At 37.4% G+C, this 15,482-nt stretch overlaps 1 protein-coding gene across 1 annotated transcript in view; it reads left to right on the top strand.

The window, feature by feature from the left end:
* LOC102593766 (protein PHOTOPERIOD-INDEPENDENT EARLY FLOWERING 1) overlaps nucleotides 1–15,476 on the top strand; it is a 53,724-nt gene extending 38,248 nt beyond the window's left edge. Inside the window, exons 10-22 of the mRNA XM_006344047.2 lie at nucleotides 238–373; nucleotides 948–1,019; nucleotides 1,103–1,170; nucleotides 1,259–1,393; nucleotides 1,843–1,893; nucleotides 2,079–2,147; nucleotides 2,302–2,364; nucleotides 2,440–5,506; nucleotides 5,818–5,882; nucleotides 6,043–6,107; nucleotides 10,008–10,764; nucleotides 13,809–14,329; nucleotides 14,941–15,476. Of these exons, the coding sequence (XP_006344109.1) occupies nucleotides 238–373; nucleotides 948–1,019; nucleotides 1,103–1,170; nucleotides 1,259–1,393; nucleotides 1,843–1,893; nucleotides 2,079–2,147; nucleotides 2,302–2,364; nucleotides 2,440–5,506; nucleotides 5,818–5,882; nucleotides 6,043–6,107; nucleotides 10,008–10,764; nucleotides 13,809–14,329; nucleotides 14,941–15,361 (5,490 nt within the window). The 3' untranslated portion in view covers nucleotides 15,362–15,476. The remainder of the gene's footprint in view (nucleotides 1–237; nucleotides 374–947; nucleotides 1,020–1,102; nucleotides 1,171–1,258; nucleotides 1,394–1,842; nucleotides 1,894–2,078; nucleotides 2,148–2,301; nucleotides 2,365–2,439; nucleotides 5,507–5,817; nucleotides 5,883–6,042; nucleotides 6,108–10,007; nucleotides 10,765–13,808; nucleotides 14,330–14,940) is intronic.
* Nucleotides 15,477–15,482: the final 6 nt, after the last annotated feature.

Here is a 15,482-nt window from a genome sequence, read left to right as displayed (position 1 = left end):
AGATGGGGCTCTTATCTTCATAGCTATTTCATTTGAGTCATCTGATGTAATTATATGGTCTTTTATCTGTTCCTATGGCTTAATTTTGATTGGTTTTTCTCTCTTATCAACATATCTGATTTTGGGTTATAACCATCTGAAAAGCTTTTGTTAAGAGGGTGATATTATAATGTTTGTTGCAGTTCTGCTAATGTTGTCCTATAAACAATGTTGTCATTTATGTTGATACTGCTTTAGGAAGATGACGAGCATACCATTGAAGAAGATGAGGCTGTTATAACTAAAGAAGAAAGGGAAGAAGAGTTGGCTGCTTTACAAAATGAAATGGATCTACCTCTTGAAGAGCTCCTTAAGCGTTACGCAATTGGGGAAGGTACTATATGGTTGATTGAGTTATTGTAGAGTATTTCACATTCAAGCCTCTTCCTTCTCTTTTCCTGAATGCCATGTAATGCATTTTCTATTATTTTTTATGTCTTGCGTCTGTATTTTCTCTTACAAACTGCGTTGATATAGTTACTTGAGCTTTTGTTATGTCTTCTTTACTTCTGTAATTTATTTTACAAACTGCTTCGATATCATTACTTGAGTAGCGGGTCTTTCGGAAACAACCTATCTACCTCCAAGTCGTTATTTCTATAATCTTGTATGATGTATGCTAAGTGGCTTGTGTAGGGCCTCTCGGGGTCCTATACACCATGTTACACCTAGGGTACACTTTGGGTCGTGGCAAACTTGGTATTCAGAGCACAAGGTTTAGAAAGGTCCTAGGATGTCTCATAAGCCACGTCAAGTAGACTCTTGTTATAATTTATTTTCGTCATGACTGTGAGATGATACAGGAACTTGCCAAATAGAGGGTAGGAAGAGGCAACAATTACATGATTTTGTTGAAGTATCATCTAAAGCATGTGTTTAATTTAAGCTTAATCATTGTGAATTTTCAGCTAGCAGAGACTGTAGCCCCGAGAAGAGTGGTGCAGATGTTACAGTCAGTTCTGGCAAGGGCAGGGATAAATGTGAGTAGCAGTCGGCCTCTTTGTGTATTGCTAATTGTAAGGTCAAGGAAATTTATATTAATTGAAGTAATCATGTTGTACAGGTAGAGATGTTGATGTTGCTACTGAAACCGACAAAGGCTGCTCACCTGAAATTTCTGGTCGTCGTTCTGTAAGTTGTATGTGTTTATGGTTACTGCTTTGACTACTATAATTAGGTAAGTGGTCAAGGTGATATATCTGCTTTTTGGTATATGCAGGTTGAAAGTAATGGGGTCTTATCAGTTCCAAATAATTATTGTTCTGACCTAGGGAAAGACAAGCTAAGAAGTCCTCGAAAGAAGTATCAGGAGTTCAACCAAATTAATTTGTTGGATGACTTTAATGATGAACAGGTGAAGATGCTTATCTAACAACTTTTAATTGAAACCGCTTATTATCAAAATTGCAGTGGTGGTGTAGACCTTATAGATATGTTTTTCTTTAGCTAACATCCAAGAAAACTTGGTTCAATTTATTTTGCAGCTTGCATTACTTATCATTAGAAAAATTATCCCTTGCATAACGAATGTCTGCATATATTTGGTTTTGGGATTTTAAATTAATGATGTGATCTTCTTTCAATGCTGTCCCAATAGATGACATTTAATCATTGAAGATCCAGATTTTAGTGGAAAATTCAAGTGTCTATCATTTGTGAAGAAAAATCAAAATTTTCATCTTGCATTTTCATGCAATCCAGTGTTTTTTCTATCAGAATTGTCTCCTTGGTTCCTTAGTATGCTTCACGATGAGTATCTTCAGTATTTTGTACCTTCCTCTGAATTTTCTCCATTTTATTTAGGATGATGATGATTATGTCCTTGCTGTTGGTGAAGATAAAGGATACAATATGGTAAGTCTACATTATTCATTTGTTTACAGAGCGTCAACCTGTTTGAGGCAAAATCTCATCATTTTTACAGTTCATTTATATTGTGTACCTCTATTTTCAAGATGAATTTGAGGTAATATCATCTGTCACCTAATCTAGTCTTCGAAATGGCTCATTAAATTAACTACTTTGTGTGGTATTGGTAGGATGATGAAACAACTTTGTTAGAGGAGGAGGAGTTGGCAAATGCAGAGGCAAATGATGCTGCTGATGAGGTAAAAGCTCAGTCTCTTGACCTTCTTTCCGAAATTCTGATGCATTCTGTTATACATAGACCCAGTCCACAGTTTTCCCCTCATGTATAATAGAGTTTCAAAATGGTTGAATATTACATTTGCTGTCGCAATGAGGTACATTTTCAATTTTCAGATTGCGCTGTTGCAAAAGGAGAGCGAACTTCCTTTAGATGAGCTCCTTGCTAGGTATAAAGAGGTATGTGGTGCTCTGCTCTTCTATGGGACTTGATGTTACATTTAATTTTTACCACTGTTACATTTCTCTTGTTAGGATTTTGATACTGATGAAGATGCTGTCGATGATTCTGAATCATATGCGTCTGCTTCTGATGATCTCCTGGAATCACCAGCACACAATGAATCTGAACCCATTCAAGTAAATGATGGACTGTGTGATGTACTGCCCACTACAGTCGCTGAGAACGAAGAAAAGGAAGTTGAAAGTGTGGATAAAACAGGGGAAGAAAGGCAGAGTGAGGATATAATTGCTGATGCAGCAGCTGCTGCCAGATCCGCACAACCAACGGGTAGCACCTTCTCAACAACCAAAGTGCGGACTAAGTTCCCCTTCCTTCTAAAATTTCCCCTTCGTGAGTATCAACATATTGGTTTGGATTGGCTTGTGACCATGTATGAGAAGAAACTTAATGGAATCCTAGCAGATGAAATGGGTTTGGGGAAGACTATCATGACAATTGCTCTTCTTGCTCACCTAGCATGTGAAAAAGGAATATGGGGTCCTCATCTTATTGTTGTCCCAACTAGTGTCATGCTAAACTGGGAGACTGAGTTTCTTAAATGGTGTCCTGCTTTCAAAATCTTGACATATTTTGGCAGTGCTAAAGAGCGAAAGATTAAAAGGCAAGGCTGGTTGAAGCCAAACTCATTTCATATATGTATCACAACTTACAGACTCGTTATACAAGACTCCAAAGTTTTCAAGCGTAAGAAGTGGAAATACCTAATTTTAGATGAAGCTCATCTAATAAAGAATTGGAAATCGCAGAGATGGCAGACACTTCTCAACTTTAACTCAAAACGGCGTATACTTTTGACTGGTACACCATTGCAGAATGATCTCATGGAGCTGTGGTCTCTAATGCATTTCTTGATGCCTCATATTTTCCAGTCTCACCAAGAATTCAAAGATTGGTTCTGTAATCCTATTTCTGGAATGGTTGAGGGACAAGAAAAGGTTAATAAGGAAGTTGTTGATCGCTTGCATAATGTCCTTCGTCCCTTTATTCTTCGCCGTTTGAAAAGGGATGTGGAGAAGCAGCTTCCTTCAAAACATGAGCACGTAATTTATTGTAAGCTCTCAAGGAGGCAGCGTAATTTGTATGAAGACTTCATTGCTAGTTCAGAGACACAAGCCACTCTAGCTAGTTCAAACTTTTTTGGGATGATAAGTGTAATAATGCAACTTCGTAAAGTGTGCAATCATCCTGACTTATTTGAAGGACGTCCAATAGTGAGCTCCTTTGATATGAGTGGTATTGATATGCACTTGAGCTCTTCCATTTGCTCGATGCTTTCACCTGGTATATTTTCAACTGTCAACCTTGGTGCTTTGGGATTGTTGTTTACACATCTTGATTTTTCAATGACGTCTTGGGAGAGTAATGATGTTCAATCCATCGCTACTCCATCAAGCTTGATTGAGGGTCGTGTGTCTCTGATTCATGGTGAAGAAACTTCTCAAGGACTTAAACGGAATAAGAAGTTTCATGGAACAAACATATTTGAAGAGATCCAAAAGGCACTTGCTGAGGAGAGACTGAGAGAAGCAAAGGAGAGAGCAGCAGCTATTGCACGGTGGAATTCCATAAAGTGTAAGCAGAAACCTGTATATTCTACAAGTCTTCGGGAGATTGTTACTGTGAAACATCCAGTTCATGGCATTTACTGTCAAAAAAGTAATCCCTTATCATTTTTGTACTCCGCTAGGCTTGCGGAATCAATACTGACACCAGTTGAGAGATTCCAACAAATGGTTGATCAGGTTGAGACTTTCATGTTTGCAATCCCTGCTGCACGTTCCCCAGCACCTGCTTGCTGGTGCAGTAAACCAGGAACTTCTGTATTTTTCAGTCCAACCTTTAAAGAGACATGTTCTGAGGTTCTTTCTCCTCTTCTCACTCCTTTTCGCCCAGCCATTGTTAGAAGGCAAGTCTACTTTCCAGATAGGCGGCTTATACAATTTGACTGTGGAAAGCTGCAGGAGCTTGCAGGTTTGTTGAGGCGATTAAAATCAGAAGGTCACCGTGCATTAATTTTCACCCAAATGACAAAGATGCTTGATGTTTTAGAAGCTTTCATTAATTTGTATGGTTACACTTACATGCGTTTGGATGGTTCTACTCCGCCAGAAGAGAGACAAACTTTGATGCAACGTTTCAACACGAATCCAAAGATTTTCCTGTTTATTTTATCAACCCGTAGTGGTGGAGTTGGCATCAACTTGGTGGGTGCAGACACAGTCATATTTTATGATAGTGACTGGAACCCAGCTATGGATCAACAAGCTCAAGATCGCTGTCATAGAATAGGCCAGACCCGTGAAGTACACATTTATCGATTGATAAGTGAGAGCACCATTGAAGAGAATATTTTGAAAAAGGCAAACCAGAAGCGTGCTCTGGATGATTTGGTTATACAGAGTGGAAGTTACAACACTGAATTCTTTAAGAAACTGGATCCAATGGAATTGTTCTCCGGCCACAGAACAGTTTCCTTAAAGAATATTGAAGTAGAGAAGAATAGCAATGTCACTGAGGTTCAGCTTTCTAATGCTGACGTGGAGGCTGCTTTGCAAAATGTAGAAGATGAGGCAGATTACATGGCTCTGAAGAAAGTTGAAGAGGAAGAGGCAGTAGACAATCAGGAGTTCACTGAAGAAGCAATTGTCAGGTTGGAAGATGATGAACTTGGTAATGATGATGAGACGAAGGCTGATGAGCCTGGTGATCATGAAGCCCCAGTTACAACATCAAGTAAAGAACTTGTGGCAGTGTCAAATGTTAGCAATCCATTAAAAGAACAAGCAATTACTTTTGCTGGTAAAGAAGATGACATTGACATGCTGGCTGATGTCAAACAGATGGCAGCAGCAGCTGCTGCTGCCGGACAAGCTATCTTGTCTTTCGAGAGTCAGCTACGTCCAATTGATCGGTATGCTGTACGTTTTCTGGAGTTATGGGACCCTATCATAGACAAGACAGCTATTGAGTCACAAGGTCATTTTGAAGAAACTGAATGGGAATTGGATAGAATTGAAAAGTTGAAGGAAGATATGGAAGCAGAGATTGATGATGATGAAGAGCCTTTAGTTTACGAGAGTAAGCTTATCTTAACCTTTCATAACCATCGTCTTCGTATTTGTTTCAAGTAAATAATTGGCCTAGCTAACTGTATAAGAAAATTTTACACATAAATAGTTTGTAGCTTCATCACATGTGAGGAATTTAATCAAATTTGGTCTTAGATGCTGTTCTTTAGTTGGGTTGATATTGAGATTTGGAACAATAATGAATTACTGGTAATTAAACAAATAATGATCTTAGGTATTTGAGGCTGCAAACATTTTAAATTTGCTGTATCAACTCTCTTAAGAATGTATTTTAATGAATTCCGTTGCCATTAATGTCAGGATGGGATACTGATTTAGCAACTGAGGTATACAGACAACAGGTTGAGACTTTGGCAAAGCATCAGGTTGGTAATTTTGTGATACTTTGGGTTGTTGGCCACCCTTCTTTTCCTTTTATCCCTTATAAAAGCTAAAGGGATGAAAGATAATATAGGTGTAGAGGGATAAAGGATAAACATAACTGGATGTAGGTTATGTAGAATAACTAACCTTATATTGTGACAGTTGAAGGAGGAGCTGGAAGCTGAAGCCAAAGAGAAAGAGCTTGCGGAATATGAGAACTCCATGGCGTAAGTGTTTGCTGTAATAACAAGAACTGTTTCCTTTTTTTTCTTTTCATTTCTTTTCTTTTGTTTTCTTTATGAGATAATTAAGAGTCTGCATTTCTTCATTATCAAAAAAAAAACAGCCTGGATTTCTTCCTTCTATTATGAAGAGTTTAGGATTCCTGATATTTTATTTTGGAATCTTGATTGTCAATTATCTCATTTGAATTTATTTAAGCTTCTGGCTCCTTGCTGTTAGATGTCATTTGTGCTTCCATTTACCCAATGATTGTACAGCTAATAGTTAGGGCGTACATAGTAAATTAGATTGTTCATATCGGTGGGTTTAATGGGTACATGGACACCTTATATGGTCTTGGGCTATTCTCCCATCACGAGTCAGCTTTTGTGGTTGAGTTAAGCCTAAGGTCCATTTCATAAGTACAACTGTATGTGGTGAAGGGGAGATATCATGATCAAACTTTAAATATGAGGGACCGATAGTTGAGGTGGAAGGATTCTTTGACAAAGTAAAGGAGTGGTGGTCAGTTGGATAGGGACTATGAGGATAAGACATTACCAGAGGAATGGGTATACTTCTTCTTTTCACTTACTTGGGTCTTCCTTTGGGTGCTCAACATCAATCCACTGAAATCTGGACAGGGGTTATTGAAAAGTTTGAGAAGAGGTTGGCAACATGGCAAATGCAATATCTCTCCTATGGTGGCAGAGTAACACTTATCAATAGTGTTCTAGACAACTTACCTACTTATTACATGGCCCTGCTCCCAATGCCAACTGAGGTTATAGAACAGATTGACAAGATAAGAAGGGACTTCCTCCGGAAAGGCAATAGGGAGAAACACAAATTTCTTCTCATCGAATGGGAGAAGGTCACACAACCAAAATGCCAAGGAAGTCTTGGCATTAAGAACCCTGCAGTCCACAACAAAAGTATGATGATGAAGTGGCTTTGGAGATACAACTTGGAAGACACAGGGCTCTGGAAAGAGGTTATTATAACTAAGCATGGAAGGCTGAATCAATGGTGGACAAATATTACTATACTTCCTTACGGAGTGGGACTGTGGAAGAGTATTAGGATGTTGTGGGACACATTTGATCGGAACACTTACTTTGAATTGGGCAATGGTTTACTCCTAAAATTTTGGACAGACAAATGGCTTGGAAATAACACTCTTCAAAAGGATTTCCTAGATCTGTTTAGAATTGCTCAAGATCCCAATTATGTTATTGCTGCTAAGTGCTAATAGAGAAGGGATCAATTGAGATCTGAGATTTAGAAGGAATATGCACGATTGGGAAGTGAATGATCCGGTAGACCTTTTTTCTAGACTACAACATTGTCACATTAATCTCCAGGCAGCTGTCTCAGACGGGGACACCAGAAAGGAGTTTATGCCGTCAAGGAAGGGTATCAACAGTTGTGCTCTATAAACCCCGTGATAGATAACTGACCCTGAAAACTCATTTGAAGGACAAGCTACCACATAAGGTAGTTTTATTTTACCCGGACAGCTCTATATGAGGCATGTCTCACCCAAGACAACATAAAGAAACGAAAAATCCTGTTTGGGGCTATATGTCCAAAAAAGAGGCTGAAGCCCCCAGGCACCTTCTTCCTCATTGTGAGGTGGCCTCAGAATTATGGAGCATGTTTTTTGTCTCTCTGGCATCAATTGGAACACACCCCTCATGCATATGAGAGTTAGAGCCTATGGAAAGTTGACAAAGCCATCAATAAGATCTGGATTATGATATCTGCTTGTATTTTTTGGTGTATTTGGTTAGAGAGGAACAATAGATGTTTTGATGGAGAGTCAACTGATTTAGGCATTTTGAAGACTAGGTGCATTGCAAATTTGTTTAGTTGGTCCAACTTGTATCCTGCTGTTAATGCAGAACTACTTTAGGATTTTACTAACTCATTAGTTTTGACTTAGATAGTTTGTATAGTTAGCCAGATATTTTTTTGTAAGCTCAAATGCCATATCTTGTAAATCTTGCATATTCTTGATGCTGTTATTAATACCACTTACCTTATCAAAAAAAAGAAGAGGAATCGGTTGATAGGGCTTGTTAAGAAATAGGGTTGGAGGATATTGCTAATTATGATGAAGTAACTTAAGGGTTGTTTGGTACGTAGGACAAGGATAATAATTCTGGGATAAAATTTGGGGTTAACTTAACCCATGTTTGGTGTGAGGTATTAGCTAATCACGAGATTTTTTTCTCTCCATTAGTACTACTATCCCATATGAAAGGTGGGGTAAAATAGTCCCTATGGGATATCCCTCCTTATCCCATTCGGCATACCAAACAACCCCTTAGAGATGGATTATGGCTTGTGTTGTTGAAACAGAGGGATAAAAATAGTAAAGTCTTCAACAAAATGACAAATGCCCACAAACGATACAATGACATTGGAAATTTCGGGTTGATGGTAATATCAAGGAAGATCACGAGGAGATAAAAAAAGACATACTGGATTTTTTTCGGAACTTATTTTGAAGGAGAAAGAAAGAGAAATTACTTGAAGAAAGAATGCGTGAAAACCCTAGAGGAGTAGTCAAACTAAACTGAGACTGAAATAAAAGGACGTGGTTTTTTTTTTTTTTTTAACCTTTAATCGATCTTTTAAGACATAAAAGTTAAGCACCGCTTCTTGTGCTTCACCCCACTTCAGCCTTTGAAACGACCGCTTCTCTTCACCTTCATCACTTCTAGTCTGCGAAGTGTAAATGGCTCGCATCGCATCACTTCATCGCTTTAAGCAATGAAACGCTCGCTTTCCTGAACACCGTGCATCACACCATATTTATTGGAGGAAGAGGAGGGGTCCTTGGTGGTGATCTTCTTTTTGGCATATATGGTGGATTTATATATGTGAATAACTGAAGTCACTAACCAACAAAAGGACGTCAGTTTTGACTATTAATGTTGTGACTGTTGGGGTTTGTAGGCATTCCTTTGTTGAAGAAAGAAAAAGTAGTAAATAAAAGAGATCTACATCAATGCTTTTCTTGCTCCCTTTATTTTTATGTATATTTATAGGCAATCAATTCTCTCGACAATTATTGAGTAAGAAATGCTTGACATAAATTATCTAGTACTAATACTTCTTGAAGAATATACACTGAGAATATGATAATCAACCTTCAGTTAAGTAGGTTTATGAGAATATGCCAACTTCCACATATCACATGGTATTTGAGAACTTATCAACTTAATAGGAAATGAAGTACTTGTGTGCTACATATTGTAAGAGAAGAGAAGGACAACTTGCAAAAAACTCTTGCAGAAACTGAAATAACGATTCATTTTTAAAAGGGTTATGGTTGTGATCATTATGAAACCACTTTACAAATTCATTTTAAGAAGTTGCGTTTTTTTTTTGCGAAAGAACACATCCATTTGGTTAGGGGCTGTTTATGTGCATTTTTTTAATAAATAGGATATTATATTTTTAAGAAGTGTATTTAAGTAATTCAACTTTGAAGTTTATGGGTTCACACTTTTAAAGCAATAAATATAGAAGATGAGTGAATGGTATTAATATTTGTAGATGCTGTGTGTCTCTCATTCACCTCAGTTGTTCTTTATGTTTTTTTAATCTTTTATTGTTATTTTAAGCCGAGGGGTCTATCAAAAACAATCTCTCTATCTCTATATGATAGGAGTAAGGTCTCATACACTCTACCCTCCCAAACCCCACTTGTGGGATTACACTAGGTATGTTGTTATTGTTGTTGTTAAACCTTTGTTGTGTTGGAATAGAGGTTAGAGAAGCTTTCCTTCTGCTTTGGTTATTTTACTCCTTTGAAAGTAAGCTAACTGACTTTGACTGTGCTTTTTTTTTTTGGTTTTTTATTTACTGATTTTCTACTGCAATATGCTTTTCAGGCATACATCTTCTGTCCCAAAAACCAAGTCGAAGAAGAAGGCGAAGAAAACAAAGTTCAAATCTTTGAAAAAAGGAGGTCTAGCTTCTGAACGTCAAGCTTTGAAGGAAGAGTCTTCGATAGAGTTAATGCCCATAGATGATGATAATCTATCCAGTGAGCCAGTTACGACGCCGGATTCTGCTCAAGAGAGAAAGCGTAAACTACCAAGATATGATGAGGATGTGAAAGGCGCCAAGAAGTCTAAAAAAATGAAGAAGTCCTCTGAGGTATCTTCTCTGGTACTACATTCAACATATCATGGAAAGAGGCAGGTTGAATCTAAAGAATTGAAACAGTATGATGTTGGCACGATGAACATTGAACTCAGACCAATAAGCAGAAGCAAGATGGGAGGGAAAATCTTAATCAGTCCAATGCCTGTTAAACGAGTCTTTTCTATTAAATCAGAAAGGCCAATTAGGAAAGGTAAAACATGGTCTAAAGATTATTTTCCATCAGCTGATTCATGGTTGCAACAAGAAGATGCTGTACTTTGTGCTTCTGTTCATGAGTATGGTCCTCACTGGAGCTTGGTGAGTGATATCCTGTATGGAATGACTGCTGGCGGTGCTTATAGAGGAAGATATCGTCACCCTCTTCATTGTTGTGAGAGGTTTAGGGAACTCATACAGAGATATGTGTTATCTGCTGCAGACAATGTAAATGATAGATCCAACAATACTGGTTCTATAAAAGGTCTTCTCAAAGTGACTGAGGTAAGCTAGAATCTATTTCATCACCCTTGCTTTTGGAGGAGATTATTAAATTTTTAAAAAGAAGGAAATAAACAATGACTCATCAAACAGTAGAACAAAAGGCTTAAGGAAACTAAGAAGAATTTCCAGTTCCTCCCTTTATTCTTGTTGTTGAGGGTAGGGACCTTGCAAAGAATGAAACCATAGGAGATAGAGTTACTGGGGTTGATAAATTATTTCGGATGGTAACTTTTAGGTTCCACTCGAAGTTGTGTTTAAGTTGAACACAATTGTTTAACTTTAAATTATCACTTCTCATATTTTTCTGTGCTTTCATGTTGCATTCTTGTGCTGATTTGGGGACATTGATATATGTGTTTAGAGATTAGGGGTGTCAAATGTGTGGGTTGGGCTAAAGACCCACTCAAAGTTTACTTGGTTAAAATCTTACCAAGTTTTAATTCTTTCTTTGTTTATTTTCTTGTAATTTGTTTAATCACCAAACACAACTAAGAGTACTTATTTTTTCTTCTTTATTATGGCTAAATATAACAACATCAAACAAAAATATATGTTTTATAAATATTTGACAAGATTTCTCATGGGTCAGTATGAGCTATATACTTGGGTTAAATTAGCCCAAGGTTTAGATGAGTGGGGCATGTTTTCATGTGCTAATTATGTTACTTCTAATAGAGATGCATGATTGACAAATGGTCAAACGTTGCATGTAGAGTTACAAAAAAGATGGCAAATTGTTTTGATCTAGTGACAGAGAAGAACATTTTGTGTAGTGAGTGTTTCTTCCGCTCCACCCTGATTAGTCTTTGCTTGTTCCTAGTTGGAAGATGATATGATGCTCTTCTTCATGTTAGACAACCTTTTACTTGAACTTTGTTCCTATGGATTAAGAGACTCTTAATTTCTTTCTTGGAAGTCGTGCCAACACAAAGAAGTCTCTCATGAAAGGGCACTGGAAATTTAATCAAGATGATGTTGGTTATGGAAGGACAGTATCATAGCAAAATAGGGAGAGTCAGCCATTGGAGCACTAAAGCTATCAGAATACCTGATGGTATAGGATTACGGAAGAGCATAAACAATTTATGGGAAGAATTTTTGAACATCTACTTCCAGATTGGTGATGGGCTAAAAGTTCTGATTGACAAGTGATAGGGGATTCAACACTAAAGGAAGCATTCCCAAATCTCTTCCTTGTTGTAGGAAATCCAAACTCTTTTAGTTCTCATAGTTGAGAGTGCAGTTCACAGAATCTAAATCTTAAGACGAACTTGCAAGATTGAATAGTGGGTGAACTCATAGATTTGCTGAAATGTTGGGAGAGTGTACTGTAAACGTACAGTAGAGGGATAATGAAATGATGAACTCAAGAATGGTTTATACTGAGTTAAGGCAGGATATGATGACATGTGCTCCAATCTAAGTTGTGCGGACTCTTCACATTAGTCAAACAATTTTGGGTACTTTGACCAAAATTGATAGAGAAATGGGAGTCTGATACAATGATTTCGGATTCGAACTTAATAATGAACAGTAAAGAGATGCATATGTACTTTATAATAATTACAGATTTGAACTTGCTCTGAAAAGTTCGTCCATTCCTTTCCTTTCAAATAGTATTTTTACATCTCTGTTTTTCTATATTTGAATTATTTTTAATTGAATCCTCTACACCCGTATCTGAACCCCCTAATCTTAAAATTTAGATCATGAAGGATCCGACCTCTAGATTTGCACACGAATCCGAGCAACTTAGGCTTCAATAAAATGATGAGCGACTTGTGGCCACAGAAACTAGTATGGAAGACGAAATTGCCACCCAAAGTGAGCTGCTTCAGCTGGTTGGTTTTAGAGGGTGCTTGCCTCACCCAGAATAACTTAATTAGGACTTCTCAACTAGCTAACAGGTGTTTCATATGCCAATCAGACACGAAATCCATCAACCATTTGTTTCTTCACTGCTCAATGGTTGCAGACATTTGGAACATGTTTCTCATTATCATTGGATCAGAGATGCCTATGTGAGTTTAAGAAAATTGACAAAATCATTAAAAAGATCTGGATTATGGTACCTGCTAGCATTTTTGGTATATTTGGCAGGAAACAACATATCTACCTCTTAAGGTAGGGATAAGGTCTGCATACACTCTACCATCCCCAGACCCTATTTGTTGGATTACACTAGGTATGTTGTTGGATGGAAAGGAATCGAAATGTTTTGATGGGTTATCAACTTCAAACTGCTATCCAAAGGCTAGATGCTTAGTAAATCTTTTTAGTTGAGCTAAACTCGCCTTATAAATAACTCTGTTGCACTTTTGGATTTTGTCAGCTCCAGTTTTGTAGCACTAAAATTGTAAATAAGCTGACAAAACTTCTACTTCTGTAATATTTTGCAGCATCTTCTTGATGCTTCGTATGTTATCCTATTTCATCAAAAGCACTCTTTTGGCAGAAGAACTTGTGATGGCTTTTAAGTCATTTTACTTTTTGGATCTCCATTTAGTCGATTTCTGTTCATTCTATTATGTCGTTTTTTTTAATCGAGTTTGTGTCAAGCATCTTTTATATATGTATGATAGTAAGTCATTTGATATCTCACTTCCTCTGTACGCAGAAGCTATAGACCAAGATATATGTGTGGAAGTCTTGTATGCTTACTAGGATGATTTTAATCTTTGTATTTTTCAAATATGTCTTTTGATTTCTGCAGATGTGCTCTTAATTATAAAACTGGACTTAGCTTGACATCAAATTGGCAAATTGTAGTATTTGGGGATGGGGTGGTTTTGGGATTAAAGGTGAAAATTTTTCTTCAAGCTTCTATTTGATATTGAATGATGAATTGGTTGAGTGAAAGGGTCGGGAGTCTTCTGAAATTCGCCGCATCAACCTTTGTGTAGCTGGCCAAGCCAATCAGCTGCTGTAAAAGAACTTCAAGAATTATGTTTTACCATAGCAGTGTAATAATTAGTTAAATTGCCCTCCCCCAGGAAAGAAAAGGGATGTTTATATTTGGCTAACTTTTCTAGTCTTCTTTTCAGGAAAATGTCCGACTGGTGTTGGATATTGCATCAGAGATTCCAGATCATGAGCCACTTGTTCAAACACATTTCTTTGCCCTTCTTTCCTCTGTGTGGAAAGTGCAGAAAAGTCTCACAAATACGTTCTCATCTTCCCAGAATGGATTCTTTCATTCTGGAAGTTTATTTTCACCAATTATGAACCGTGTTTCGACGAATTACTCAATGGTTCCACCGGTAAGGAGATTTTCTAATTCAAGTGTATGCACCAAGTTAGTAGCAGTTGCTCTTTCTGATCAGCAGAGTGCACAAAGTGATGAGAGAGTCCGCATCTGTGACCAGAGAGAAGAAGCTTCTTTTCCTTCTGAGCATTTGGATATTACACTGGAATTTGGGGCAGAGAAAGATGATAAGACAATTCCCTTGCTACATCCCGTTACTGTCAAAATACTTGGTCCTGAATCTTCATTGTTTCCAAGAATGACAACAGCTGAGCATCATCATTTCAAGTCTTCCCAGATTATGGCTGAAAACCGATTCTGGTATGTAATGATGCAACTCTAGTTTGTTACATGCTTTCAGTTATGTGAAACCGAGTCAAATGGCAACTTAATTAAATGGTTTCAGTCTGTCAATGAAGTTAAACAGACCTCTTTCTTAGGTTTAATTATCTGAGATATCCCTTTCAGTTTCTAAAAGTATATGCGATCCCTTAATTTGTGAGTCATTATAATAACATTGTGCTATTAATTTTCTTCTATATTATATTAGTTAGAAATAAAAGAACTGGAAAAGATTCTAGGTCTTTCACATTCTTGTACTCTATTTTTGTCGGTGTTCTGAATTCTCCATCATTTAGAGACAATTCACATTTTTCTTCTAAAAATCAACCAAGGCAGGAAGTAGTGCTGAAAGCAAATGTAACATTCAAATCTGTTGTTTCAAGCTCTTTTTATAGATATGCTCTTAAATACTTGAATTTGAAAAGATAAATTCAAACGGAGCTTTATCCTTGATATACTTTATCCTTTGTATACTGTATCTAATTTTGGTAGTACTTTAAATTTAATGGGTGCACGTCGATCCAGATTAATCAACTTAATTCATATTTATGCAGGTATTAGTGTTTACATGCTATTTTTATTTTTTTCAGGGCTGCATCAAGTAGTGAAGGTTGTTTAGATTGGGCTTCCCTTGCTTTTCCTATTGGGGATGCCAAGTCACGTACTCCGTTGAAATCACAATTTTTGGGGAAGCATATGCCCTCTGATTCGGTGAAGGTATCGAAATCTAAGTCCAGAAAGATTTTAATGGAATCTAGTGATGTTGGTCATACCAAGGATCTATTGTTTCCGCCAATGCCATCTGTGTCTGATGATTCCTGTCCAACAGCTGATGTGGGATTTTCATTCCTTACAGAAAGTGGAAATGATTTCGAAGATAGGACCCTGTTAGACCTAAATCCGGTATTTAATGCAGGGAGTGAGGATGTACTCTGTCATGAATATGTTCCCGAATTTATATCGGGACTTGATGATTGGTCGGTGTTTCCAGAGTTCACAGATATCGGGTAGCTATCAAAATGTGAACTATAATATCACCTTGGAGTCTAAGGTGTCAATTTGCTCAAATATTGGAGGCAAGAAACGTTTCAGGCACCAAGGCTTGGAATCATGAGGGTGCTCTCGGGGCGGG

The sequence above is a fragment of the Solanum tuberosum genome, unplaced genomic scaffold (assembly GCF_000226075.1).
Source record: "Solanum tuberosum cultivar DM 1-3 516 R44 unplaced genomic scaffold, SolTub_3.0 scf00052, whole genome shotgun sequence".
Classification (NCBI taxonomy): Eukaryota; Viridiplantae; Streptophyta; class Magnoliopsida; order Solanales; family Solanaceae; genus Solanum; species Solanum tuberosum.
The sequence above is the reverse complement of the archived record's forward strand: the minus strand, read 5'-3'. Positions and strand labels throughout refer to the sequence as shown.